We start from the raw sequence: 27,595 nt of genomic DNA, 5'->3' as shown, positions 1-27,595 counted from the left end.
CATCATATGAGTTCTATGCATGCTTTAGAAATCCTCTAACTAGAGCTGGCAAATTACATTTTTGACACTTTCAGACCATGTGATGTTTATTAAAATGGTCCCTGCAATTTTATCAATTTTATATGGGATTCCTACCAAAGATTATGTGTCTATTTTTCATATTCAGTGGCTTCTTCATTCTCTCTGATGAAAAAAATATGGGTGAAATACAGTACAAGTTCCTTCATGTTGAGCTAGTATGACAAGCAATCCATAGCATAAGACAAGGAGACTTGGTGAGTGGTAAATTTATAAAAATTTCAAAGTTTCCAAATATATATATCAGTCTTGGAAAACCTGCTTAATTATTTGTAATTGTTAACTTAACTAGAGTTATGCGGTTTGTAATTAAGGTGGCCCCCACACAAAGGTGTGTAAATAACAATGGTTTCTAAATACAAATAATATATAATATGCAAATATGCTCATTAATATTCATAAATACGCAAATAACACAACACAGAACTATACAGCACATCAGTCCACCAAACCCAATCACCATACCAAGTTTGATATAATATTGGATGGCTGAGCATGATACCATAACATATCGTATGAGTCATAAAAATATCGGACGAGCCAACGGCGAGTTCGATATTTGTATGACGAATCCGATATATTATGGTATCATGCGAAATTAGCCATCCAATATTATCATTATTAGGTTTTCTTAACTCCTAATAACCCTGAAAACATAATAATGAAATTAATCGTTTATTGCATTTAAGCTGCAGAGCGGATTAATACAATGTAGACAAAATAGGCAAATCAGCTCATTAATATTCATAAATATGCAAATAACATGACAAAAAAACTATACAGCACATGAGGCCACCATATCCTATTACCATACCAAGTTTTATATAATATTGGATGGCTGAGCATGATACCATAACATATCGGATGAGTCATAAAAATATTGGGACGAGCCAACGGCGAGTTCGATATTTGTATGACGAATCCGATATGTTATGGTATCATCTTGAAATAAGCCATCCAATATTATCATTATTAGGTTTTCTTAACTCCTAATAACCCTGAAAACATAATGAAGTTAATCGGTTATTGTGTTGGAGCTGCACAGTGGATTAATGAATTTGCTTCTGCCTGGACAGCCAAACAAATAAACAAACCAAGAACCGGACAGCCATACAAACAACCAGGCAAACAACCATTTGGATGATAACACAAGCCCCACATATGTGTAAGGGCCAAAAATGTAAAAACAAAATTGTTTATGGAATCACAATAATTAAACATTCATCTCAGGTCATATGAAATAAGAAGCACCAGCACATCTCCCAATGAAATATAACATCTCAAATATTGGGGCTGAAGACGTCCAAGAAAATACTGGATGAAAGCTTCCTCTCGGTAAGCAATTTCAAGTTTATGAGAAATAAGAAAAGTTAAACACATCTCAGAAACTTGTTTTTGCTCATCCTGTGGCTAATACAGATCTACTTTCTGGCTGTACCAGTGCTAACAAAAATACAATTGTCTTATATATAATGTAGAAACCAAAGTGACTACAGCCCCGAGTGTCCCTCTTACGTTACTGTCAAGCATGTGTTTATTTCATCGGCACAGTAACAATCTTGTTATTGCAATCCACTGCTCCTCATGTTGACATGTCATATGATAAAAATAGATTCTCTGTCCATCTGAAACTAGTGTCCTCATTGCATAGGCATGGCTTTTGAATGCAATAAATACTCTGACTATGGAAGGGTTTTATATACAACTTGGACAACGTTTAGGACTAATATGGCATGTTTGGACACATTTCAATATTTGTATTTTACATGATAATACAAAATTATCAAAAAATCATTTTTGTTTTTTAAATGGGCCACTATGTCCTATACACTTAACCCAGGTTCAGACAGTCAAGCTAGATTTCTTCTGAAGCAGTCATGTTTTCCAATCATTTGATCATATTGACAACTCATGACAGAAATAGATTTTCCTGCTCTAAAAGAGTCTACCTTTTGCCTTATAACACAAGACACTATCACCTAAATCATTCTCCACACCAGCCACACAGTTCACAAGCCACCACTCACCAACATGACCCCAACCTTTGACCTTAAAGTTAAGGAGCTGATGTTTGCTACCAACCATGCTCATTTCAGCTTGTTAATTTACAGTGCTGAATGAGATACAGAACTGAGCCCCCTGGGAGAGTGACATGTGAGGATGCCATGTCGTCAGAATCAATAGCAATTTCGCTGCACAGATACAAGTCCTGCAGGCGATGTGGGGCATCAAGCTTTACCTTTCCAAACCCATTACATATGATGTTGTATTTCTTTCAACAATACAAGTTTGGAACTGCATTTATGAATTTTTATAGTACGCTTTTTTCAATCAAATATATGCTATTGTACACCAGGCACAAAAAGAAACTCGTCAGTTATATTCATCCTTGCTGTTCAATAACTTGATAATTTTGGATTATTCTGAAATATACATTTTGTTAATTGGACTTTTCTTTCTCATTTGACACCCTGTTCGTGAACATTGAGCAAGAATTGACCAAGATATGCGCCCCAAACTCTCAAACCCCAAAATGAAAAGTTGCAATTTTAACGATTCAATTGTGCCTGTTACACTGTGTGCTTTATTGATTGGCCTGTGGTGCTTGTGTGCAATACAACGATGCGTTCCTATTGAAAATCTTTGAAAATGCAACTTTTGATTTTGGGGTTTGAGGCTTTGGAAATGCATATCTTGGTCAATTCTTGTTCGTTTTTCACGAACAGGGTGTCAAATGAGAAAGCAAAGTCCAATTAACAAAATGTATATTTCAGAATAATCCAAAATTATCAAGTTATTGAACAGCAAGGATGAATATAACTGACGAGTTTCTTTTTGTGCCTGGTGTATACTATTATTATATATTAGTACTAAGTTGGCATATATAATGTCAGCAGATATATTGCAAGTCACATACCTTATACAGCTGAAAAGAGTACCTTACAGGATTAAAACTTTCAATTTTAAAATTCTGTATCTTTACAATGACAGAATCACAAGATTCCATACCTACAGATACATGTATGACTACACTTGATCTTCCGACTACACTTGATCTTCCGACTACCTATCATAGAGCCAAACTTGCCTCTAATTTAAATGCATAAAAAAAAATGATTTTCTCTATTTTATCTTTAACGTCTTTAACACTTGTATAGTACGTTTAAGGGACCCTTGGACTATGTTTGCCGGAGGAGAGGTAGAAGGTTTGATTTGAGGTGCATGTGCTTGGTTAGAATGTTAAATGAAAGTTCATATTAGGCCTAGCATCTACGGGCATGTGCAGACGTGTGACGGTGTTAACCTTGCGTGCATGCTTCATACCTAATTCGTTTGTTAACACACGCCACACGAGAAGCATATTCGAAAGGCTAGCTTCGGGCGACATCGCAGTAGGTGCTGGTAGGTGCAAGTATAAATACAACATCATCCAGGTGTATAATCTCTTATAATCTTTAGGTCCAAGAAGTATCAAAGTTTGTTAATGCTGTTCTATACGTCAGTGGAGAATTATGGTATGCCACCGCATACGCAGTAGGCATATATGGTACGTACAATGTTATTAAATACTCGGACAAGAATCCAGAATTGAAGCTCTTTTGACAGCAACGGTTGAGTACATATTCTCTAAACGCTGGATAAATAAACAGATTTGCACTACAGACCTTTGGTTCAGGCCACGTACACAGAATATTTTGTTTACTCCCCAACAAGTATTACAAATGCAGGCGTGTATTAAACATGTTTAAATCATATTGGAAAAACACAAAAGTACTAACCAATACATTGCAATAAATATTCAGAATCATATACTACATTAAATTAGCTTGTTCCCACAAAGTATTCTACATTGATATTATTATTTCCCATGCCATCAGTTAATTGTCGCTGTAGTTTGTGTCAGAGCCTATCACACAGGTATTTCGTTATTTTCTATATGCCTTTGGCAAACTGGAAGGCGTATGTGGAAAACTGTATCATAATAGGCATATGATGTAAAGGTGTTAAAAGAAAAGAAATAGTAATAATACTAATCAAATCAAGAAGAATATCACAAAAAATCATTCTACTCGCACATTACACTAGAGGCAAGCCTGTATATGATTAGGCCTATAGGCCTACAGTAAGAAATGCTTAAAGATAATATGCCAGTTGCGCTAAACAAGAAACTTTTTGTGCTTGGCTGATCCTCACTTGATGAAGGTCATATTGATTTATCGTCTACAGAGATGGCTCCTCTCCTGCCCAATGGTACGTTCAAATCGATCGGTTGGATGTCCAAATGTCCCATAAACGTATTTTAACAAATGTGCATTCTCACTTTCTCTTTGAAAAGAAACAATGACTTTTGCATGACATTTTTCTGTGACTTTGTATTTGTCAGAATTCCATGAATTTTGCAGAGTATGTACATGTGAGAACCCTGCTCATTTATACTACTAGAAATAATAATATGTAAAGGTGAAAAATAAGTTTGGTTGGTGTCTATCAATTTTTCTTCATCCCTATGTTAAACCAGACAGTCACATGAGACTGCTCAGAGGTTACACCTTTTGACCATCTACTAGTTGAAATAAGTATTCTACAATTCCCTTATCGGCGTTGTGCTTCTACAACTTCCTAACTCCCCTGCACTTAGGTTCAGAATACATTCCAGGGAATCAATGTGATCTACTTTTGTGCGTGCAGACAACCTCCCATCATGAGCGCCCTACACGCACATGGCATCGCAGTGATGATCGCACCATGAGCGCCCTACACGCTTATGTACTGTAACAATCTTATAAAAACATGCTCACTACGCAATCATTTTCTGGATGTGTATTCGAGCGCTGTGTAGACACTTGCTATTATGGGTGTGCATTCAGGAGATTGCATTGATGCGTTTTAATGCAGATCCCGTTCTGGTGTAGAGTCGTCCAATATTTGCACTGATGATGTTTTTGTTTTTCATGGAAAAAACATTTTACACAGCCATCAAATCATGCCAGAAATATTGCCTAAGTTTATTGCCTTTCTAATTATTGATCATCATCATTCCTGGCTCCATTTTATCAGCAGCATGTTACCATATGTTTTATCCATCAGTCTGGACTGGTGAAATCTAAAATGCATACCTGCCAACTTTTGAAAACTAGAAATAGGGACACTTGCGAAGTGGAGCGAGCTTGCGACGCGGGCGTAGCGCTCGTGACTATGGCCAGGGGCTTGCTTAAGGGCCCCTGGTGGGGTCGAGGGGGCGAAGCCCCCGGAAGCCAGAGGGTTTCTACACATTTTACACTACAGGAGACACCATTTCAAGTCATTGCTAAAAACATACCTGTTTAATTTGGATATCTAATTCGTTCTTATATATGTGTTTCATATTTTTATAGCTTGCATATTATTATGTTGTTTCTGGTGCTATAATTGTATACATATTCATAATGATATGATCGTTCTGTATTTCACGAGGGTATTTTCTTTGCTTGACGCCTCGTTTTCCGCATCTTTCATCCTCGTGCAATATTGTTTGATCTTTTTGGATCTGTTCAGACTGTCTTATACTTATTATGTTTATTTTTTTATGCTATATGTATTACTTATCAATATGCCTGTGTATTAGCTTTTTGTAGTGGGTTGAGCTATATTGGTGTTGTTCTCTCTTTTGTGTTATTTGTCCTGCCTTGGACGGGTGCAACATCGGTTTTCTCTTCCCACGGCAAATAGTGTTGTTTTTTAAATGCATTTCTGTTTGGCTTTATTTAATTGATTGCATCATTAATTGTTTAATTTTTTGCTTCAACCACTTGGCGTGTTTTTCTAGTGTCTCCGGGTTCTCGCGGCCTGCTGCTTGCGTTCTTTTTGCCTCTCCCCCGTTCAACACTGCGAAAGCACGTCTGGTGGTGGTTATGATTTCGTTGTTCTCTGAATTAGCATTTATGCTGTGTTGTAATAATCTTGCTTGATTTTATCTTGTTTTGCTCTATTGGGCTTTTTAAATTTGTAGTATATCTTGTAGTTAAGGTTTTTTTTCTGTAAAGCGCATTGAGAAACTGTTTTGTTTGTAACGCGCTCTATAAGTGTATATTATTATTATTATTATTATTTCTGAGGGGAAATTACATTTAAATGGATTAAAAAATAAGGTTATTTTGAGAAAACAAACCTAGATAACAGCCTTGAAGAATATCTATATATACATGCAATCTTCTTCAAGGCTGTTATCTTGACTTATTTTCTCAAAATTATACCATAAAATATGCAAAGTAGGTACCTAAGCCCAGGCAATGTTACCAGATTTAGCACCCCAAAAAGTCTACTTTTTTGAAAAAATGCTTCCTTCATCCTAAAAAAGTGGTTTCAAATGTTCAGTTTCCTATACTTTTGTACATGAGAGACATTCTTTAAAGTTCTTTTTTGCCTAATAACATGGCCTACGTGGCTGAAATTGATATATATAATGCATAATATAAAAATGATGATTCATCAAATTTTGACCTCCCCTCTTTTTTCTTTTTTTTATTTCCAAAAATATTTTTGGCCAAAAAAGCAAGTTATAGGCCCTAAATTACTTGCTATTCAAGGTTGAAACCAGAGAAATACTGCTACTAAAAATAAAAAAAAATGCCAAATTATTTTTACAAAGTTGGATAAAGTTGTACATTTTAATTACTTTTGCTTCTATTGAACAGCTAACAATGTACACTAATTCAATGTGTCCCTGACTGTTCAATAGAAGCAAAAGTAATCAAAATGTACAACTTAATCCAACTTTGTAAAAAAAAATTGGCATTTAAAAAAAAAAAAAAAGTAGCAGTATTTCTATGGTTTCCAACCTTCAATAACAAGTAATTTAGGGCCTATATAACTTCATTTTTGGCCAAAAATATTTTTGAAAAAAAAAAAAAAAAAAAAAATTTTTTTTTTTTTTTTTAGAAAATCAGGACATCCGATTTTATGACGTTTTAGGGGTCTAAAATCGGGATGTCCCGCCAAAATCGGGACACTTGGCAGGTATGAAAATGATACCATGGATTATAATTATTATGAGATCTCTAATCTTGACATATGATAACTTGATATATCCAGAAAACTAGGTTATACTTGTAAAAAGACTGACCAAGTTTTACATATCAGACTCATAAGATGGATAAAAGCTCTCATGAGCATTAGTTAATAGGTATTGGTAGAAATTTGTTTCTAGAGATTAAAAAATAAAGTTGCTTTTAGCATTCCTTTTGAGAAGTATGCAAAAGAGAATATTTATCGAGTTATATCCTGAATATTGTTACTCTTTGTTTACTTAATGTCAATTTGACACACTAATTGTAACATGATATGAAATTAAGATTATATTAATGTGACAGCTTGGTATAAACATCAATCCAGCATTTGTAATACATCTTGAAGACTACCCATCACAAAATATCCATGGTCAAGCTCTACAAAATATTAATAGCAAGAATGTTTACAGTCATGGGTAAATAATTGTTGATTGATGTATCTTCAGTGTTGCTAAGCATATTATTTCAAAATATGTATCACTATAAAGCAAATGCACCGCTAATTTTGTACCCATGTAATTTTCATCGTTAATTTTGATTTAATAATTTTAACATTTTATATTGCAGGCAACTGCAAAGTTTTGAAATATATTTTTGTGACACATGTAGTATATCACATAGTATTGTCTTATTCTGAAAAACAGCCACAAAAATAGCAAAAATTTGAAGTAATTCAAGTAGACTAATCAGTCACGCAGCAAGAGGAAAGGTCTTAAATGTCAGGGCTTGTTTTTCTCATTATATTGTCTCTACATGATCTCCAATATAATGATGATGAATACGATGAGTGCACAAAGCTTCCTAGCGGAGGCAGTCATCCATATTATAAATACCAACCACAAATAAACCTCATACAATGTAATAGAATGTCCGACTTAACATTATAATGAGCTTCTCTTTGAACATTATAGTTTCTTTCTGCTTTATATATTACTATTCGTTCAATTCAAAGTCATGGTGGTGGAGATTTGAACTCATGGAACCAATGAACCTGTGGCTTGCTAATCATATAGTGCTGACAGCTACATGTATCTAATAAAGATAGCACTGTTTGTCCCTAATTGAAATAGTCACATGCCCTTTCTTCCATGCATAATATTGTAGCAATACATTGAAAATATACAGCGAATACTATGTAGATATCTACTGAATATAGCAAATATTATTGAATTATCTACTAAAGATAGCAAATACTATTGAACTATCTACTGAAGATAGCAAATATCATTGTACTATATACTGACAATATCAAATATTATTGAATTATCTACTGAAGATAGCAATGGTATTGAACTATCTACTTAAGATAGCAAATAATATTCTGTTTTTACTTTATTGAACTATCTAATGAAGATAGCAAATACTATTGAACTATCTATTGAAGATAGCAAATACTATTGAATTATCTACTGAAGATAGCAAATATTATTGAATTATCTACTGAAGATAGCAAAATAATATTGAATTATCCACTGAAGATAGCAATAGTATTGAAATAGGAAGTACTGAAATAGGAAACATTATTGAACCGTCTAACTATTGAACTATCTACTGAAGATAGCAAATATTATTGAACATCTAGTGAAGATAGCAAATGCTATTGAACAATCTACTGAAGATAGCAAATGATATTGAACTATCTGCTGAAGATGATAGCAAATACTATTGAACTATCTACTGAAGATAGCATATAATATTGAACTATCTACTGAACATACAAATACAGGCAATAGCATGGATTATCATCATTCAACTTTTGTCTTATTTCAAAGATTTGTCTTTTGTTTGTAAAGAACAATATGTTGGAGCAGGCTCTAATTCAAATCAGCCTTTCCTATTTTAAATAATAAGCAATGTTGCTACTCAACAACATTACTCAAATTTACACACTTTCTGATTAAGTTACAACATGCGCTAGAACATCGATCATAAAAACCTAACAAAAACAATTTACATTTTTGAGTCGGTTCTTTATAAGTTTCACTGGAAGACATTTTTGTATAAATACAATCTGATCATATTTCACAACTGAACCTAACAGACTCACCCCAGACTAAGTGTGTGTAAGTCAATCTCAAAAGAGAAACATTTACAAGTGTCTGTTTTGTTTGGTTGGTATTGTTTGTGATGACTCCATTAAAATCCTATCTCTTCCTGAGAGATCTTCCTTTGGGTATACTGATCAGGTTACCACTCAGGGAAAAAAGTGATGGTTTTGGATTTAGTAGTTTATGTGAGGAAAATAATATGCGCACTAAGTGTAGAACTTCTTTTTTTACCAATAATAAGCTGAAATTGATACATTAGCTGTCAACAGGAAATCAATGGAAACACGTTGAAGCATTAATTTGTCTCATGTTGGAGTCTGCTAATGTTTGACCTAATTCATACATAGTAACAACAATAGGTGTTGTACTTATTGTAGCAAAATTTGTAACCAAAATGTGTCAGAAATAAATGAAGCTATAGTTATGGGGAAATAAATCCAATACTTAATGTTCATGTATTCAAATTTCAAAATATTAGGTGCATTTGGGGGTGCCTTATACTTACTTGCCTTAACTTCTCTTCTGTTTGCCCACTCATTTATTGGGCTATATCTATGAACATATTTAAAATGCTCCTAATATCTTGGTATAAAAACATACTGGTATAAATGATTTCACACAAGAAATCTACTTCTCAAGTATTGAATCAAAGTGCCCATAATTATAGTCGAAGTATAGATATAAATATTTAAAGGTGCCAAAACTGTCCACAGGCTCATTCCCAAAATGCAGTTGCTACCCATTCATACTACACGATAATAAGTGAGTAGTTTATACAACATCAGGTGATGCCCCTTTAATGCCTATAATATAATGGCAGTCTAGCTCTACAGTCATGCTCCCATACAACTTATAATGAATAGCACATGACAAACACACTTGACATGCAGGCTAGATTCAACCATGGTAAATATTAACCACCCAATACTGGGTGGTATGACAGTAACATATACTCATACAGGTAGGCCATATTTGATGCATACAAATACAGACACTTTTTCATGGTTTCCTACATATTATAAACAATCAATATTATTACATTTGAACAGAATTTGACAATGGATAACCTGCTTTTAACTGATAGGGTTTGGCATGCTTACTAATGTTTCAGAGAGTAAGCGCTTCATGCAAAGCCTATATGCATGAACTATTTTTCTATGTCACTCTCAATCAATCATGCTCACCTTTATAATGACAATCATACATAAGATTTTGCTACAGTTACACAAGACTAATAGAGGGTGGAGCGACAAAAAACATGCATATTCAGATGACGTCCCTTTAATATCTACAATATGCAACCACTATTCATCTATCACACGTAATCATACATTTGATAATGACAAACACACCCTGATTTAGATCACAATTATTGAAGTCTGACGAATGGATGGTAATAATGTATGCTAATAAGCCACTCAATTCATTACGTAGGGAACAATATTATTCCGGTAAAGCCCCTTTAATGTCTAAGCTAATTATGCATGCGCTGAACTTCCACGTCACATGTAATTATGGAAGCTATCTTTATAATGAGAAACACACCTGAGATTCAGCCTTGTTACAAATATATCCCGTCAGAGGGCAGCATAAGCTAGTGATATTTAGAGAGATGTTAGAATTTAAGAAGTCCTTCAATTACTTAGTGAACATGGAACAATTTGTGATCCGGATTACTTGTTTACGTCTCCCAAGTGAAGAGGATTCGGAGGCCATTGTCTAGTTAAAAGAGGCCACTCACTAAGGGAAATATCATACATACTAGTATTACTACCAATGTTTTAATGTTACAAAGGGTGAGCAAGTGATATTTATGCCCTTGTTTATTTTAGAAGGTATAGTATGTCCTGCTTTTAAAACGGAGGTACCCATGCACATTGCAAAATTAATGTTTGTCATGTTGATAAATCTTGAAATGCTATAAAAAAAAAAAAAAAAAAAAACCTTTTCAAGGTAGCTCAATTATTCACAAGAACAGACAGAGACTGCGCAAGGAATAGAACTCGCATTGTCAAACATCAATGCAAAGAAGTTTTACACCTTACCAATGGAAGCTACCTTTGCTACTGTTACCGACTAAGCCGAATTCCATTCCAATCATGATACTCAAACAATTTGATTTATCAAGTCAAGTAATATTATACCAGAACTTAGCATTACCCTTTATACTCTACTCTATCTAATTTCCACAGGACAGCTGTCACTATTTTTGGACACATCAATGTAAGAAATAGATGCATTATGACAATATACCAAGACCAACTATTCACAGAACAAATTCAACAACCTCAATAAATTCAATAGACAATTTAGTATCTTGAAGATGAATGTCAAGACTGTTTGATCTGACTTCACAAAATAAAATCTTCCAATGGAATGTCCAAACAACATTTATAGATTTAAATTTATATTTAATTACAGCTTTTTGTATTTTTTGATTTATTGTTTGTTTTTTAATCTGGGTGTGGCTGTTTATATTAAAATCATAAAATACATAAAAAGTGAGCTCAATTGCACTTCAATTAATTTTTTTGATAATTTATCACATTAAGAAATATGCCCTAGTTTATTATATTACGCTTTATACCTCTGCTGCATCTTCTTTACACCATGGACAGACAGCTGCCACTACCACTGTCACATAGCTATTAATGTGTATGAAAATATACCAAGACCAACTATGTAGAGATCATTCAATTATCCTGAAGATGAGCATCAACATTGTCTGACCTAATGTCATAATTAGAATATTCAAATAGAATGTCTAAACACATTTACAGATTTTTTTTTCATGATTTTTTTTTCAAACCTAGGTGTGGCCTATCATATTCTAGCTATCACTGTTATATTCACGCCTTTCTTAAAATACAAAACTACATGGCAAAAAGAGCTCAAAGATTAATGCACTTTAATCTATCTTTCTAAATCTGATTTATCAAAAGTAATAAAATGTCATCCGCAATTTATTGGTGTTGAAGTATCCAATTTTCATCAAATACCGAAATTAAACTGTGCTGCAACCTGACATTGACTCAGACAGGGGTGACTCACTCACAACATATGTTACAATTGAATGTTAATATTAATGACAATTTGATCATTTTTGTGTAAATAGTTATTCACACTTGAGCAATTTTACCACTTTGCTGTCCAAATTCACCATCCTGTGGCTTTTTAAAATTAATTTACATATAATAATGCAAATTTTGCATGTTTTAATTTCACAGGACTGGAAGAGACACAACGTGTGTGAAAATTGAGCTACTGCAAAATACATTCTAATAATTGTAATTGATTAACCCTATGCACTTGAAAATTAAGCAGACAACAGTCAAAATATTTTATGTATTTTTGAATAGAATTGATGAGTTTCTTTACATTCTATGTGAAATTAATGCGCAACATAAGAAGACATACTGAGTGGTTCAGTATCATAGCATGTTGGAAAATATTTTGAAACAGATAACCTTCCAAGCCAAATGTAAATCCACTGCTAATTTCAAAAGAAATTCCAAAACTGTAGATAACATAGATGATGATGAATATCTTTATCACAGTTGCAAACAATTATTTTGCCCAAATCACCCATCAAATTACAGAAATGTCACCCAATATTTCTCTTAAATCATTGCCTTCTATAAAACAGAAATTTCCCAAAAATCGGGGGAGCCAATGTCAAAAAGTCACCCTATATTTTTCTTAACCATTACTTTCTATGTGCAAGAACGAATCAAAAGTCAAGGGAAAATCTTCAAAAGTCACCCAATTGGGCTATCAAATCATGGATTCGGCAAACACTAATCTACATTTGTAATAGATGCCTCAGAGCAAAAGTAACGCATGTTCCGCAAATTAACTATTGTGATTGTACAGTAAGGGGTTTGCAGAACAGAGACAAGGTCCTGCATACAGCCTGGGGACCTTATAATAGCGAGATATAAATGGATCAATTTAAAGAACATAAAATAATTTTGTAGATTGCATCATTTCAATAGCAAGTATACGTTCTGGTTATTGAACTCTAAGAGAAATTGAGAAAGAGAATTTCAGCCTCGTAAATAATTATTACAGTCTTGGTCACATAACCATCACAGATTAAACTATATGGATCCCGGATTTAAAAACTGTCAAATTACATGGAGTATGGGATCTCTGGAATTAGAAGTCTGTGAACATAATTTTTCTAGGACTGATTTTGCATGGTTTTTCCAATTTAACATGCGGTTGTCGCCTCTCCCACTGCACTGGAAACCAAATGTTTTGAACTGTATTATTAGCTGTGGTGTAACATTGTCTGGGTTCAAAGTTCTACATGCCATTTCTTGCTATTAAAATGAAACTTTTGGCTATTCTATGATATGAAAAAAAATTTCGTTGAAAAAGGCTTAAAAAGCCAGTGCCCTCAATCATGCTCTGTACCCGTTTATCAGACAGACACATGCAGCATGTCTGCCTTTCAGAGAACTAAGGGAAAACAGTGCCAGTGTATTGGTAACATCAGCCTAAATAATAAATAAATAAATTTAATTAATTAAATAAATTCACTTAATCTCCAAAACTCTTAAAACCCACATTTTTACCAACTCTCTTTTCCTAACGGCTAGTTTAAGGTTAGTCATTTTCTGTACATTTTTTGCGTGAGACATCGTATTTTCGGTCCTCCACAGCGATTATCATTCGCTGCAAGTTTCGGATCCGACTGAGATTTTCCACTCAAATGATTAGCTTTGTTCTTCTCCTTGAAATTTTAGGCAGCGGAAAACCCTATTTTTGCTGCAACGGAAAACGCTATTTTTGCCGCAGCGGAAACACCAGAACACAAATACCTGTATTTTAGCCTTTACCAAGGAGAAACACCTGCTATAAACAGAAAGAACAACCCTTACTCTTCATGTGGAAATGGAAGAGACAAGTGTGATATGAATGTATAGTATGTTAATGACTTACACATTGTTAAAATTATTCATCACACATTTCTGTAATAATTATGCACAAACATGATAGTCCATAAGTCCAAATCTGTCCTGTGAAGTGCCAACTTGTCAATTCAACTTTTAGCCTTTATAGAGCAGTATATCAGGTCCCTTGTAATCAATTTTGAGTTTCCCATCACATAATTTCTAAAAACAAGTGAGGTAACTTTTTCATTATTCATTATTTTTGTGACTTTCATTATATGACCAAATTAGTGTAGGCTGCAAGTTTGGTAGCAAAATGGATGTTTTGATTTTGATTTTTCCATTAAATATGTACAGATTTTCATTGTTTTATTGCAAATTTTCAGTTTTCATTGTTATTTTTGGAAAATCACAATAATGAATTCAATTCAAGTCATTATCGACTTTCATTGGCCTATAATACAGGGTGTTTCTAAAAGATTGGTACCGGACCAAGTTAGATTATGTTGCTTTGTTATACCATTTTCAACCATGATGTGGCAGTGACATCAGTGCGCATTTCATTGGACGCAGCTTCAAATTGCTAGCTTTCACCCAAAGTGCTGGCGCATACACGCACATACTTGAAAATGCTGCATAGATGCACACGCACAAAAGCTACCTCAACACGTTATCGTCACTGCCACATCAGAGTGAATAACGGTATATAGTATACAAATATATACTGCCATGAGAAGTTCTGGTTAAAACTATGGGCCCGAGGTGAGATCAATAGTACTATTTTCCTGAGGGCGCAGCCCGAAGGAAAATAGTATTAATTGATCTCAACGAGGGACCATATTTTTAACCAGAACTTCGAATAAAGGCAGTATATATTTGTTTTATATACTTCATTAATATGTTCTTTGTTCATTGATTTGTTAAAAGAAAATCATTTGACGTTTTGACTCATCCGCTTCTATCCTGAGTGAACAGCACCAATTTAAGCACAACCTACCCTTCAAAAAATCGAATAGCCTAAATTCGGGCTAACCAATTACAGCAGCGCTTGAAATGACGCTATGGCAGTTTCAAGCGTGCGTGAACTGTTCCGTCGCATCGAATGCGCGCAAGACGCGAACGCATGGTCAAAAGTACTATTTACGGCTTGGAGGTACTATTTACGGCTCATCCGGGACATTGAAAATACTATTTACGGCTTAGAGGTACTATTTACGGATAGGAGTACTGATGGTAGAACTATTTTTGGTCATGTGATCCACTTTTAACCAATCAATGAACAAGAATATATTAATGAAGTATATAATTAGTTGATGTTAGTTAATTATCCATGGACAAAAATCGGTATTATGAATTTTGAGGTGTTTCATATGCAGAAGAATATTCAATGATTTAAAAAGGTAAAAGGGTACTATGGTAAAACCCCATACTCTGTTTTTCCGAGTTTTAATTTGGATAATTATTATCCTTGCAAGTAAGCAAAGGAACCCAAACTAGCTGGGGTACTAATCTTTCGAAAACGCCACACCAAAAAATGTATTTGTAATAAAGCTATCAAACTGTTGAATTCTTTGAAAATATAATTTTAATGAATATGAAAGATGCACTCAAATTTAAAAAAAAATGGTAGTACATCTTCTCATATTTTAACTACAACAATACATGAATCATACTCCAATAATATGTATTGCTTTGGGCTATAGGATTAGCTGTAATTAATAACTACTCATTTGCAAGGTGCTATGGCACCCATTACCACACAAATCACTATATCATTGATTAATCAATTCTACCAGAAATCCCTGCTAAGCCACAACCATGGTAATCATGGTGTATATTTCTACTGGCATCTATTTTCTGTATAAACTGGCTGAGAGATTAATTTGACTCCATGCCGCACTTTGGGAACTAAGATCTGATTTTCAGGCAAAATAGGGGCTTGACGAACTGAAATTTCAACATTTTTGGGGAGTCTAGTGAACTGAAATTGGGCCAAATTATAGGATGCGCAGCTGAAACTGCCAAATTCCAATTGTCAGAGTTTGAGACTCAAAGAACTGGAGCATGATCCAAATGTGGGTCTTAAGGAACTGCCGGAGAGTCTGAAAAGGGGACCCTTGACCACCGCATGTGAGCGACCCCCCCCCCCGGACTTAAGTCTTCACTTTTCAGAAAGTAACATATGATTTGGAATTAGCCTCAAATTTTCAACGTGTTTGATAATGGCCATGACCTTATTTTCCCCAGGTTATTTTCACACCAACAGCTTCACATTTAATGTTATCTAGTCTCTCATTAGATATTATAGATCGTGTATTGATCCTGTGTGTGTTTATTTTGGTTACTTGGCTAAACAAACACCATCTGTTATATTTGTTTACATATGTGTTCATTGTGATTTGTTACAGGATTTTCTCTCTGAATTTTTACAGGCGGCAGCATTTTGGTGTTGCAGACTTGCAGTTCCTGTAAATCTTTTATATTTCCTTTTTAGTATTAAATTAAAAAGCATATGAAATAGCTTCATTGGTTCAACCTTAAAATGCACAGGAAGGAACCTGAAATTATTGTTCACAATTTATAGGGACAACCCTGGGTCAAGCTCAATCTCTGATACAAAAAAGGACAAAATCAAAGTTGGAGAGGATACATGTGCCAACTATTTGTTGGATGCCCCCTGTCCTCCCAATCTGTATCACAAATTTGCATTACTTGTTTTAATAATGGGAGTAGTGTGACAATGCAATTTTATATTGAATTTTTGTTCTTCATATAGTTTAATTTGATAGATATGAAAATCTCACTGTGCATTACAATCACCCAAACCTTATCAAATAAGAGTTTGCAGACATTAAAATGAAGACTATTTCTTAGCACTATATTGTTATATTTCCATAAATATGTTGAACACATTGGTGTCTAAAAACAGCCTTCCATGCCACCATTATTTGCCATGCACTTAAGCTAAACCACATCCATCTCCATTCACTGTGCTCAGTCTAGCATATTTTAAACTTCACCATGAAAAATCAAGGGTCTTAACACTGCAAGAAGGGCTACCTGCAATAGCTGCCAGGTGTCGTATTTTAACATCATGCACAATATCGAATATAGAAATTGAAGTGTGTACACGGCAGCTATTGAAGATACTGCGAAATTGCACTAACCACTGAAAATCTGTCTATATCCTGCAGACAGCTGTCTGACATAGACATTCACAGAGCGAATGTTTGAATGTTTACAGGGACACTAAGCAAAATAAACATTGATCCTCTAAATTTACATTCGTTTTGCTTTCGCTATCAGTCTAGCATACCATCACAGCCTTCATCTTTCCTCATCATCACATATCACCATGAATCCCGTCTATTATCCTACAGCTGTCCTCATTGCCCTTGACCCAGAATCTTCTCAGCGTGTCATCTCTTACTGTCACGTAAATCCACAAAATGGCTGCTTCATATTCAATTTATTATTAATATGCTAAAGTCTCAAAAACTTGAATTGCCAAACATGCATTTTGTGAGCCTATGATTCTTGAGTTGGTGCTTCATAAAATGGGTTGCTCCGTGAACAAATTCGAGCATGGCTCTCAAAAGAATAAAGCATGCTGGTTGTATGATACAAATTGAAATGATAAATGGCAGCTATTTAAAAACATCTAATACAAAACATATTGGCAGCTATTTTTGAAAACAAAATAAATGTAACATTGATCCTAATGGGAGCCCCATTTCCACATTATACCATGGACATTTTTGGTTCCAGTGGAAACAAAATATTCATCGAATTCCAAGGATAGAAGTGGGAACAATGAAGATTAAAACACTATGTAACATCCTCCTTAAATGATAATTTTTGATCTTTTTCATAACTGGATGATAGATGGCAGGCAGGAACTAAACTGGCATTATAGAAGCATATCACCATCTGATCTACATGAATGCTCACCATGCTGCATCATTACTGTCACCTCAGATCAACAGACAGAGGACAGCCATTTTGTGTTTCAGTCTATAAAGTTACTATTGTTAATGTCCAAATGGTACTTATTTTTTGCAGCCATGATTAGAAATCATTTCAGTTGGTATCAAGCCCAAATATAATTGAGGATCTGCCAGGAAAGAATCAATTCTTTGATTGGAGTTCATTACAATACAATCATGCAATATATTTGTAATGCCTGTTATTTAATGCCATTTAATGCATATATCTAAATATCTATATCTGAATACTGAATAGTAATTGCCACTATACGGTTGTCACTATTATCCCAAATTAAAAATATGAGTCATGAAAACATTCTGGATACAAATAATATTTTATGTTATCTGTACTATTTATTCTATTTTCATCCAATGATATCATAGCTTGATCATGTTGATTTATCCTTAGATATGCTGCAGACAGTGTCTATTTATTAGACAAAATCAATCAATCAGATCAGTTTCTTCAAAAGTCTACTTTACTTTAAAAAAATTCCCTTTGTAATTGTTGTTTGAATTCCTTAGAAGTGCTCAAAACAAATAAATAAACATTATTTCCTAATGTTTGGTTAGTTTAGGTTATAAATTATAACTTTAAATGATAAACCAAGGGGGAGCGTTTTCATGTTGTTCAGCCTTCTCTTCCTCAAAACACATGAGGGGATGAATGCCCACTGTCCACACCCCCTATCAATGTCCATGCAAATAATTAACATATTTGTTTTTCTCACACCTTCCAATACGCCAAATAAACATTGACCCTTTAGATCAAATTAAAATACCAATCACAAAGTGCTAAATAAATCGCTGTGACTCATCATTCCACGTACCAAGATAATTCCATGAAAGCAAATATATTTACACTATATCGTTATTCACCTCTCTCACATGCCATCCATGCTAGCACAAAAATGGCATTAAACAACAAATAAGTAACAATATCTTTAAAATGCTGAGACCAAAGTGGGAAAACCTAAATTTTAAAATTCTAAAAACATGCATAATTATTAGAATTTAAATGATAGTGAAAATTTAGCCACACAAAAATTAATACAGATTTTACAGCACATGGATGGTGCCAAAGTCCCACCCAGTCTACAGAAGCAAAGTCAATGTTATAAATTACAAAGGATAAAATCTGAATTATAAAAACAATATATATTTTTAATTTATGCATTTGGTCAAAAATACACCCAGTTAGAACAAACATGACTATAATTCATTTGTTCTCTACAAATTTTCATTTTCAATTTAACATCTAAATAAATCATCTGCTGACTCTGTACAGTGTGAAAAGCACTTAACTCGGCAATGCATTATATGCAACGCAGGCCACTTAGCTCCCAGGTGTGGACAACTCATGAATATTTATGAGCATGTATGACTCATGGCTGAGACAGAGGGCAGTATTAACATGGTTCTTACATGATGATTGGTGGCATATCATCTTAGCCCTGAATACATTGTACCCACCCCCACACTTCAAACCCAAATCAATCACAACAAACAATTATTTTTTGTTTTGTTCCATGTTTCATGTTTTACACATTGTTTGGGAGCTGTCACAGACAAATACAAAGTTTACACTCCATGGTTTCTGGAGGCAGCATCAAGTTTTCTTATTATTATAATATAAATTACACAATCTTCCATATGTTTTGTGAACCTTTTTTAACATGTAAGCACCTGTTGAAAAAACACACCCTGAAACAGTGCGAGTGTAGCGAGCAAGCCGAATGCTTGATCAGAGCACTATCTTTTTAGTGAACGCTAAGGATTGGGTGCTAGGCTACAAGGGTGTCACCCCCCTAAAAAAATTTTATAATGAAATACCATCATCCACATCCGGAAATGCAAAAAAACCAAAAAAAAAACACAATCTGGACAAATAACGAAAATCCATAAAAAAATTGAAAACTTGCATCCCTGATTATCATAAGGATTTATTGCAAATATACATGCAAAGAATTTGGTTGACAGACATATTCCTATTACTAAACACTTGTTTTTTTGTTATAATTTTCTCAATTACATTCACATTGTTTTGTCAACTTCCAGTCAAGATCTGTCACCCGCTTGATGCACAGCATATTATATAATCCTTAGGTCATTCATAGACCATCTAATAACATGGTCTATGGTTCATTAGGCACTGTTGACATTCAAAGAAAAAACTGGGACCTATTGCATGAGGGTCATCGTCATTGACACTCTTCACAACATAAACAACAGAAATTAGCCATCATGCAACGCTTGTTTGCCGAATATTCGTATCCATCTAGCTCCTCATGATGACGTCATCCCACTTGGTATGACATTTAGAGCTTTCAGAAACTGGAAACCCCATGTTGATACGACTTTTGTTTGCAAAATACGTCAATTTATCAATCGCTGAAAACAACATTAAACAAAATAATTTTAACACTTTCTTTGCCAATATCTCAAAATCAATATTAGCGACATCCGAGGTATTTCCCATGATCGTGTCACAAATGCACATTTTCCTTTCTATGTATGAGGCTACTAGACCAGTTACTGTTTCTAAATTTTATTTTAGATTCAAATAAATTAATAACAAAAACCCCGAATCAAATCGACCTATACTAAAAATAAGCAAGATACAATGAATACTGGACATTTTGACAGTCAGTTAGATTTAGATTTATACCATTAATAAACCATTATTTCGTGCTCAATCAATCAATCAATCAATCAATCAATCAATAAATAAATAAATAAACAAACAAAAGGTCCACTTTTTGCAGTAAAAACCTTGGAATTTACCCTTTTGAAGGAAAATTCACAAAAGGTCCACTTGTTTCTGTAAAAACATTGGAATTTGCCCTCTTTTGAAGGACAAATTCACAAAAGGTCCTCATTTAAAGGGCATATATATTGCTTGGACAACATATCATTGGCAAGCTAATATTATGAGGACAATGAAAATGACTCCTTTTTTGAGAAAATAAGTCGTTTAAAATTGATATTCCGCAAAAAACAACTGTAAGCGGTGAGTTCCTTTGAACGAGACAGATTTGACCTAGAAAAATCTGTGATGTCATGAAATGAAGTGTGACAGCTTTGAGAGAATGGGCTGTCATTACTCTCAATGCACAGAACGTATACTGTTTTTGTTATCAGAAAAAAACTCTGAATCAAGTATTACAAATTTAATGGTTTTTAGACATGGATAAAATCAGGCTGCTTCTTTATTATATGTTAGTAAATTGTGATATTACAATTCATATGTATATCAACATGATGAGAAATATTTGGACTAAAAAATAAAAAATATTTTATAGCAATATTACCGTAAAAGCTTAGAATTTGAGCGTGACACATCAATATTGTATTTATTATGCAAATAACAATTTCAATGGGCCGGGAGCTAACTTCATGTTGTCATTCTCAATTTATCATGATGAAGGTCACACATTTATACATGAATGAACTTCAAAAGAGCTCTAGGGCTCATGTGTTATGTTATATAGTGTCCTCTTCATTTACTGACATCATCAGCCCGCTGCCTTGGAAATCAATTTCTTTTCGAATGGGGGGAGGACCTGTACGAGCCCGCATTTTACCAACACAATTTCTCTTTTTTCAGGAGAAATATGAATAAAAAAATTTCAACAAGTGTCAACTTGTAATGAAATAATTATTCTCTTCGAATAGAGTTAAAGCCCTTTAAGCCTGTCGCACCCCCCCCCCCCCAAAAAGAAATAATTCTACACAAAAACCCAACATACCAACACCCACTATGGCTGGGAGATTATGTAAAAATTGCAGAGTTTGCCTTCTCCTCACAAGCTTTTCACATTCATATTCAATCCTGTCACTGATGTGTTCAACTTAGGCCTAAAAAAAAATAGTTTGATTGGCGTAACCCGACCGACCCTAAAAATAGGCCCGACCCTAGACTTTTTTTCTTATTTTTTGCAAAAAATGAATACAAAAATCAAAAAAAGATTAACATTTAAAAAAAGAGACAAAAATTGTGATTTTCAGCTTAAAATGTGTGTAAAAAAAATTGCCGACCGACCTACCCTAATTTTTTTTCATGTTACGCCAATCAAACAATTTTTTTTAGGCCTTATTCTAAAAATGATAAGTGGTAAATCCAACATTCCCATATTCAGTCAAAAATTAGCATTTTCAAGATTGTAAACCAATATGTCACAAACTACACACATTCTAAACATTATACAGAATAATGTTTATCCATTATATGCTTTACTTTTAAAGGCAAATAGGGATCCCAACAATTACAAGTAACCAGAAAACTATTTTCTGCTCAATTAGAAATGCTATGTCATGGGCAACCACAGAGGTTAGTATACACAAGAGTCGCATTAGTTTACACGTTCACGTAACCTCCTTCAACTCATTTGCATAGCATTGGATACCAGGATCGTATTATGATTCGTCGTGCCTTCTAACCTGTTCTAATTAGCATACTTTTGGATACCTCCATATTTGGTATTAACTAATTAATTATTTATACCTCTATGTTGTTTACATAGTGACGTCATTAGAGCTGGTCACTTCGTCAAACATCCGACGAACGAACGTTTGCAGTTTTCTTTTTATTACTGTTATATCGTGAAATACCATATAGCTAACGTGTTAGTCCAATATGATAGGAAAATATTATAACCAGTGACCCCATGTTCAATTGGCTAAATAAGCTGTATTTTCGCTGGAAAGGGGCCGGGACGAGTCGGCCATTTTGTTTGCAAAAGGCATGTTCTTCTCCCACGTTACCCGGAAGTGGCAGCACCAGAACAAATGACGTCATTTCCGGATTTCAGCCGGAACGGTTACGTTCACTGCCGTGCATCATAATAGGCATCAGCGTATCTAGGTTTTACTAAAGTAAAACATCTTTGTGGGCAACACATTGAAATTGTCTTCCGAATAATTCTGGAATACTCTGCACACTACCATAACTATAACATTAACTCTAACTCTAATCTATAACACAGGGTATAAGGGGTAAACCGGAATTATGCATTGTCTTCCGGAGTCCACTATAAACACTTCACTCATCTTTACTGGATAACCGCTTTACATTCAAGGAAGAATTTTTTGGGGGAGGTTGCGGGTGGTCAGATTTAGAGAGACCAACGGATTGTTCCCTCTAACCCTTCCCTTTTGGGAGTAGACCAAATACTTTTTCAAAAAGCTGACAGTTTTTACTCCACTAGATTACAACATTTCAAGATGTTCCTGTGTAGATCCACCCTGTGGTATACAGTAATTTGGATGGTTTCCAAACTTACCTGCAGGTTTTCCGAGTAGAATAAACTTTTGAGGATCTGATTACTTCTTTTCACCATGGCTTTCCCTTCTAGCACCTTCTTCATGAATACATACACGTTCTTGACTTGGGTGGTGTCCGGAAGCATCTCTAAGGCCTAATGAAAAAAAGAAGAAACCAAGAATAAGTTGAAAACGTTACCATGCAGCAGTTAGAAATAATATGTATGAACATTCTACTATAATGTGGCAATGAATTGGATGGAAATTTATGTTAGAATGGGGAGGGCGGGTTAGTGTAGTGGTCTTCTCACTCGCTTCTCACCACTGTGGCCGGGGTCAATTCCCCGCGGTGCCACATGTGATTTTGGTTGCCTATCCATGCTCGTCTTCGCAGGTTTTTCTCCGGGTGCTCCGGTTTTCCTCCTGCATCTAAAATCGGACCTATTCCCATATCCCTATCCCGTCATATCTGGATGGCATCCCTTGAATTTAATAGCCTCTGAGCACTATTGGGTTTAGCCTGGCTTCGACCGAATGTTATAAATAAATAAATAAATAAATTTAAAAAAAGAATACGGTTTGTCCATGCAATTTGGTGATGATGACATGCCAGTTTTAAGCTTACTTACCATGCTTACATGCATGAAAATGAATTTTGGTCCCTTTTTCTTTGAAAAAAGATGGGGCATTTATGAGAGAGGGGTTAATTCAAGATATACAGTATTAAAATCTAATTTATCTTTCTCCAACTCATTTTATAGCATATAGTATGATGGATCATGCAAAATAACATTTTTAAGTGTCCAAAATGTCAAACCTGGGACTAATTTCACCAAGGTTGAAGTCATAGTAAGGGAAAAATTACTTGGTTGTCCTCGACCGACCCACCTTACTCATTGAGCCAATCCAAAACATTATACATTTTTTTACCTTTTATATTTATTTATTTTATTTATAACATTTGGCTGAAGCCAGGCAAAGCCCAATAGTTACTAAATTAAAGGGATGCCAACCGAATATATGACGGGACAGGGTTATGGGAGGGGGCACATATTGCAACATTATAAATTGCACATAATTTTTCAGGCCACATAAAAAAATATCAAAATATTCTTGTGATCTATATACTTTTAACCAGCTGAATGACCCAGAACACCTGTTTCTTGAATCTTGCAGTGGACTAATAAAACTGAACTGAACTGAACTGAACTAGTGAACAGGTGGGAAGATATTCTGCATATCATGCTTACTGATATAATTGTACAGCAATTTGCAGTGTAAAATTTTACAAATAAAAATTATTATTTTTCTCACTTGAATTCTGCTACTTTCGGTAAGTTATAGGCTACACCAAATGATTTTGATACACATGACGGAATCCCTTAATCAGACCTGTGACTTTTTGGGTAATCCCAATTCAATTTCGATTGAGTTTTATCGGTGGTTATAAGTTGAGTAAACAATACAAAACCAATTCTGACGGACTGACCCTGCCTTCCACAGGGTGGTCGAGGACAACCAACCAACTTTTCTTTTGGCCTACGGTTGCCAGCACTCTTTGTCAACTTGACCGTGTCTTCCTGCAATGAAGCTCTATCACTTACAATTCTCTATCAATTGCAAATCTTCTCTGTAAAATATGATTTATAATAGATTGTAACTTTTGATGGACTTTGAGACTTACGATGCGTCGTAAAAAATTATATACAGCTGACCAAAATACACAGCATCGACCAGTTAAAATACAGCCTGTAATAGAGTAAATCATCCATGGTTCTCTTACCTGCATTTATGCAATACAGCTTTGAAACTAGCCTTGATGATACTAAAGAAGTGAGGAAGGAAAGAGGTAGGAAGGTAGGCACGCAGGAAAGGCAGACAGGCAGACATGAGAGATAGGAGGTAGCAAGGCAGGCACACAGGCACAAAAGAAGGAAGACTGGCAGGTAATAAGGATGGAAGAAAGGAATGAAGGAAGGAAAGAAGGATGAAAGGAAGTCAGGTAGGAAAGAAGAGTGTAAGAGGGAAGGAAGCAAGCAAGCAAGCAAGCAAGCAAGCAAGCAAGCAAGCAAGCAAGCAAGGCAAGCAAAGGAAACAAGGAAAGGTACACAGGCATGCAAGGAAGCAAAGAAGGATGGAAGGAAGGTACGAAGGAAGGAAGGAAGGTACGAAGGAAGGAAGGAAGGAAGGAAGGAAGGAAGGAAGGAAGGAAGGAAGGAAGCAAGGAGGAAAGCACAAATGAGGAAGGCATGCAGGCAAAAAGGTACACAGGCAGGAAGGAAGCAGAAAGAAGGAAGGAAGGCAGGTAGGCAGGCAGGAAGGAAGAAAGAAAAAGAATTCAATTACCTTGGCTGTGTCAATTTTGTCATGATGAAATTCCAGTACTTCTAATGCAGCATTTATATTTGGTTCAGGAGGTGGCTGAATGTTTTCCATTATCCGCAATGAGTCAGGGTCTGGTGGGCTTATATACGTACGAAACAGGCACAAATAAACCTGAAATAAAAAGCAAATACAGAAGAATCTCAGAATCTGGTCCAAAAATACTGAAAAGCTGACCAATTCCTGAAAATGTACTATTTTCCATACATTTGTAAATGATCAATAGAGCAAATTTCACAAAATTATGAAACTGTTTGAAAATTAACATCCTTGTCTAATATATTGCTGAAAATATCAGAAAAACAAAACAATAGGAGATAGTTGAATGATGATGACGTTACAATTTTACCCCTTTTCCATTTTGCTCAAAATTAGTATTAAACTGCAAACACAGAAACCAGCCTTTCGGGGTATCAGAAATTTGATTACATATCAATTTTTCCTTACATATATAGTAAATTGTTTAAAAACTTTGACAAGGACGTACTTTACTATGTACAAGATGGTAATTTTTTGGGAGGGGGGAGGGGGTGTCCTCATTGTTTTGATCCTTGGTGGGACTGTCCTAGAGGTGCTTTGCACCTGTTAGTCCTTGCCTTTCACTGGTGCAAAATTTTATCTATACTTCCTTTTTTTTTTATGTACTTTTGAATATTCATGTGCAATATATTTTGATGTTATATTATAATTATTGTATATACCATTGATAAAGTGTAATAAATAAAAAAATATAAATAAAAAAGTAAGTTGCATCTATGTTAGTTAAGATTATACCTCGATTTTTAAAAACGTACTTGTCTCCGATTGGCTGCTTATGTCACATGACCTGCTGTTGTTATGTCACTGAACTACGCATCGTATGCCTTGTTAGTTCTGCCTTGTTAACATTGCAGCAGTACCCCTTCATCAAAAGTTTGCAGCAAATTTACTATACGCACTGAAAGCAAACTATTGTGAACTTACATCTATATTTCCTTCTCTATCAATGGCATAATTGCGCCTACAATAATCCTCTGCTCTCCTTGTGTCCTTTAGTAAGTGTGCATAGATGGCAAGAGCCTGCTCATGTTTACCTAGTCTACCAAGTAATAATGCTCTCTCCTCAAAGAAACCTGAAATGAAAACAAATAAAATACAAAATAAGTCTCTTCATCTCTACCAAACAAAGCAGGTAATGCTAAAAAAGCTGTTTGTTAATACCATACTGTGGAATCATAACATGTTGCCTATGGGGATCGACGCAGGTACCGCGTGAGCAAACTAAAAAATAGCGCAAATAGCGCGAGCGTACACAAAAGAAACTTTTTTATTTATTTTAGAGGTCACAGGTATGGAAAATTCCAATCTGTGTGTTTAATATCTATGGTTTATATTTTGTCTCAGAATAATAAAGTAAAAATTTCAAAAAACTGCAAATTTAATGCATAATAAGACAAAACACCTTATCTTGTAATTTGAGAATAAACACTAGAAATTTTTGTTTATACTATCTTCTTATCATATCATAGAGGATAGGTAGCTCCAATATTTAAAGTAGTGGATGCTGGCACAGCCTGCAACAAAGTTGCCATCATGAAAACACCTTGTATTCTAAAATGAATACAACTTGTTTACAACTTCAATTGAGCAACCTGCTGCTGTGTGCGTGTATAACACATTCTTCACCAGTGGCTATGGTTTCGCTTGTTTGCGCTGAATTTCTTTGGTTTCTGCATGCCGTCTATCACACCGCAGACGACAGCAAACGTGTCGTCATGGAAGATACTTGTCGAAGCGCAAGTTCTATAATAATACACGAACGAGATCACAGTACGCGCAACTAAAATGGTAAACAAGTTTCGTTCATTTCAGAAAAAAGGGGAGATTTAGTCATGATGATAGTAGTGGATACCGGC

General features: G+C 34.8%; 1 protein-coding gene across 1 annotated transcript in view; it reads right to left on the bottom strand.

Moving 5' to 3' along the window:
- The window catches only part of LOC140147072 (vam6/Vps39-like protein), an 87,708-nt gene that overhangs the window by 21,484 nt on the left and 38,629 nt on the right, over window positions 1-27,595 (bottom strand). The window contains exons 16-18 of the mRNA XM_072168847.1: window positions 26,664-26,812; window positions 25,665-25,814; window positions 23,339-23,473 (exon numbers count right to left, since the gene is read on the bottom strand). Of these exons, the coding sequence (XP_072024948.1) occupies window positions 23,339-23,473; window positions 25,665-25,814; window positions 26,664-26,812 (434 nt within the window). The remainder of the gene's footprint in view (window positions 1-23,338; window positions 23,474-25,664; window positions 25,815-26,663; window positions 26,813-27,595) is intronic.

This window comes from Amphiura filiformis, chromosome 1 (genome assembly GCF_039555335.1).
Source record: "Amphiura filiformis chromosome 1, Afil_fr2py, whole genome shotgun sequence".
Lineage (NCBI taxonomy): Eukaryota > Metazoa > Echinodermata > Ophiuroidea > Amphilepidida > Amphiuridae > Amphiura > Amphiura filiformis.
This window is presented reverse-complemented; position numbering and strand designations above follow the sequence as displayed.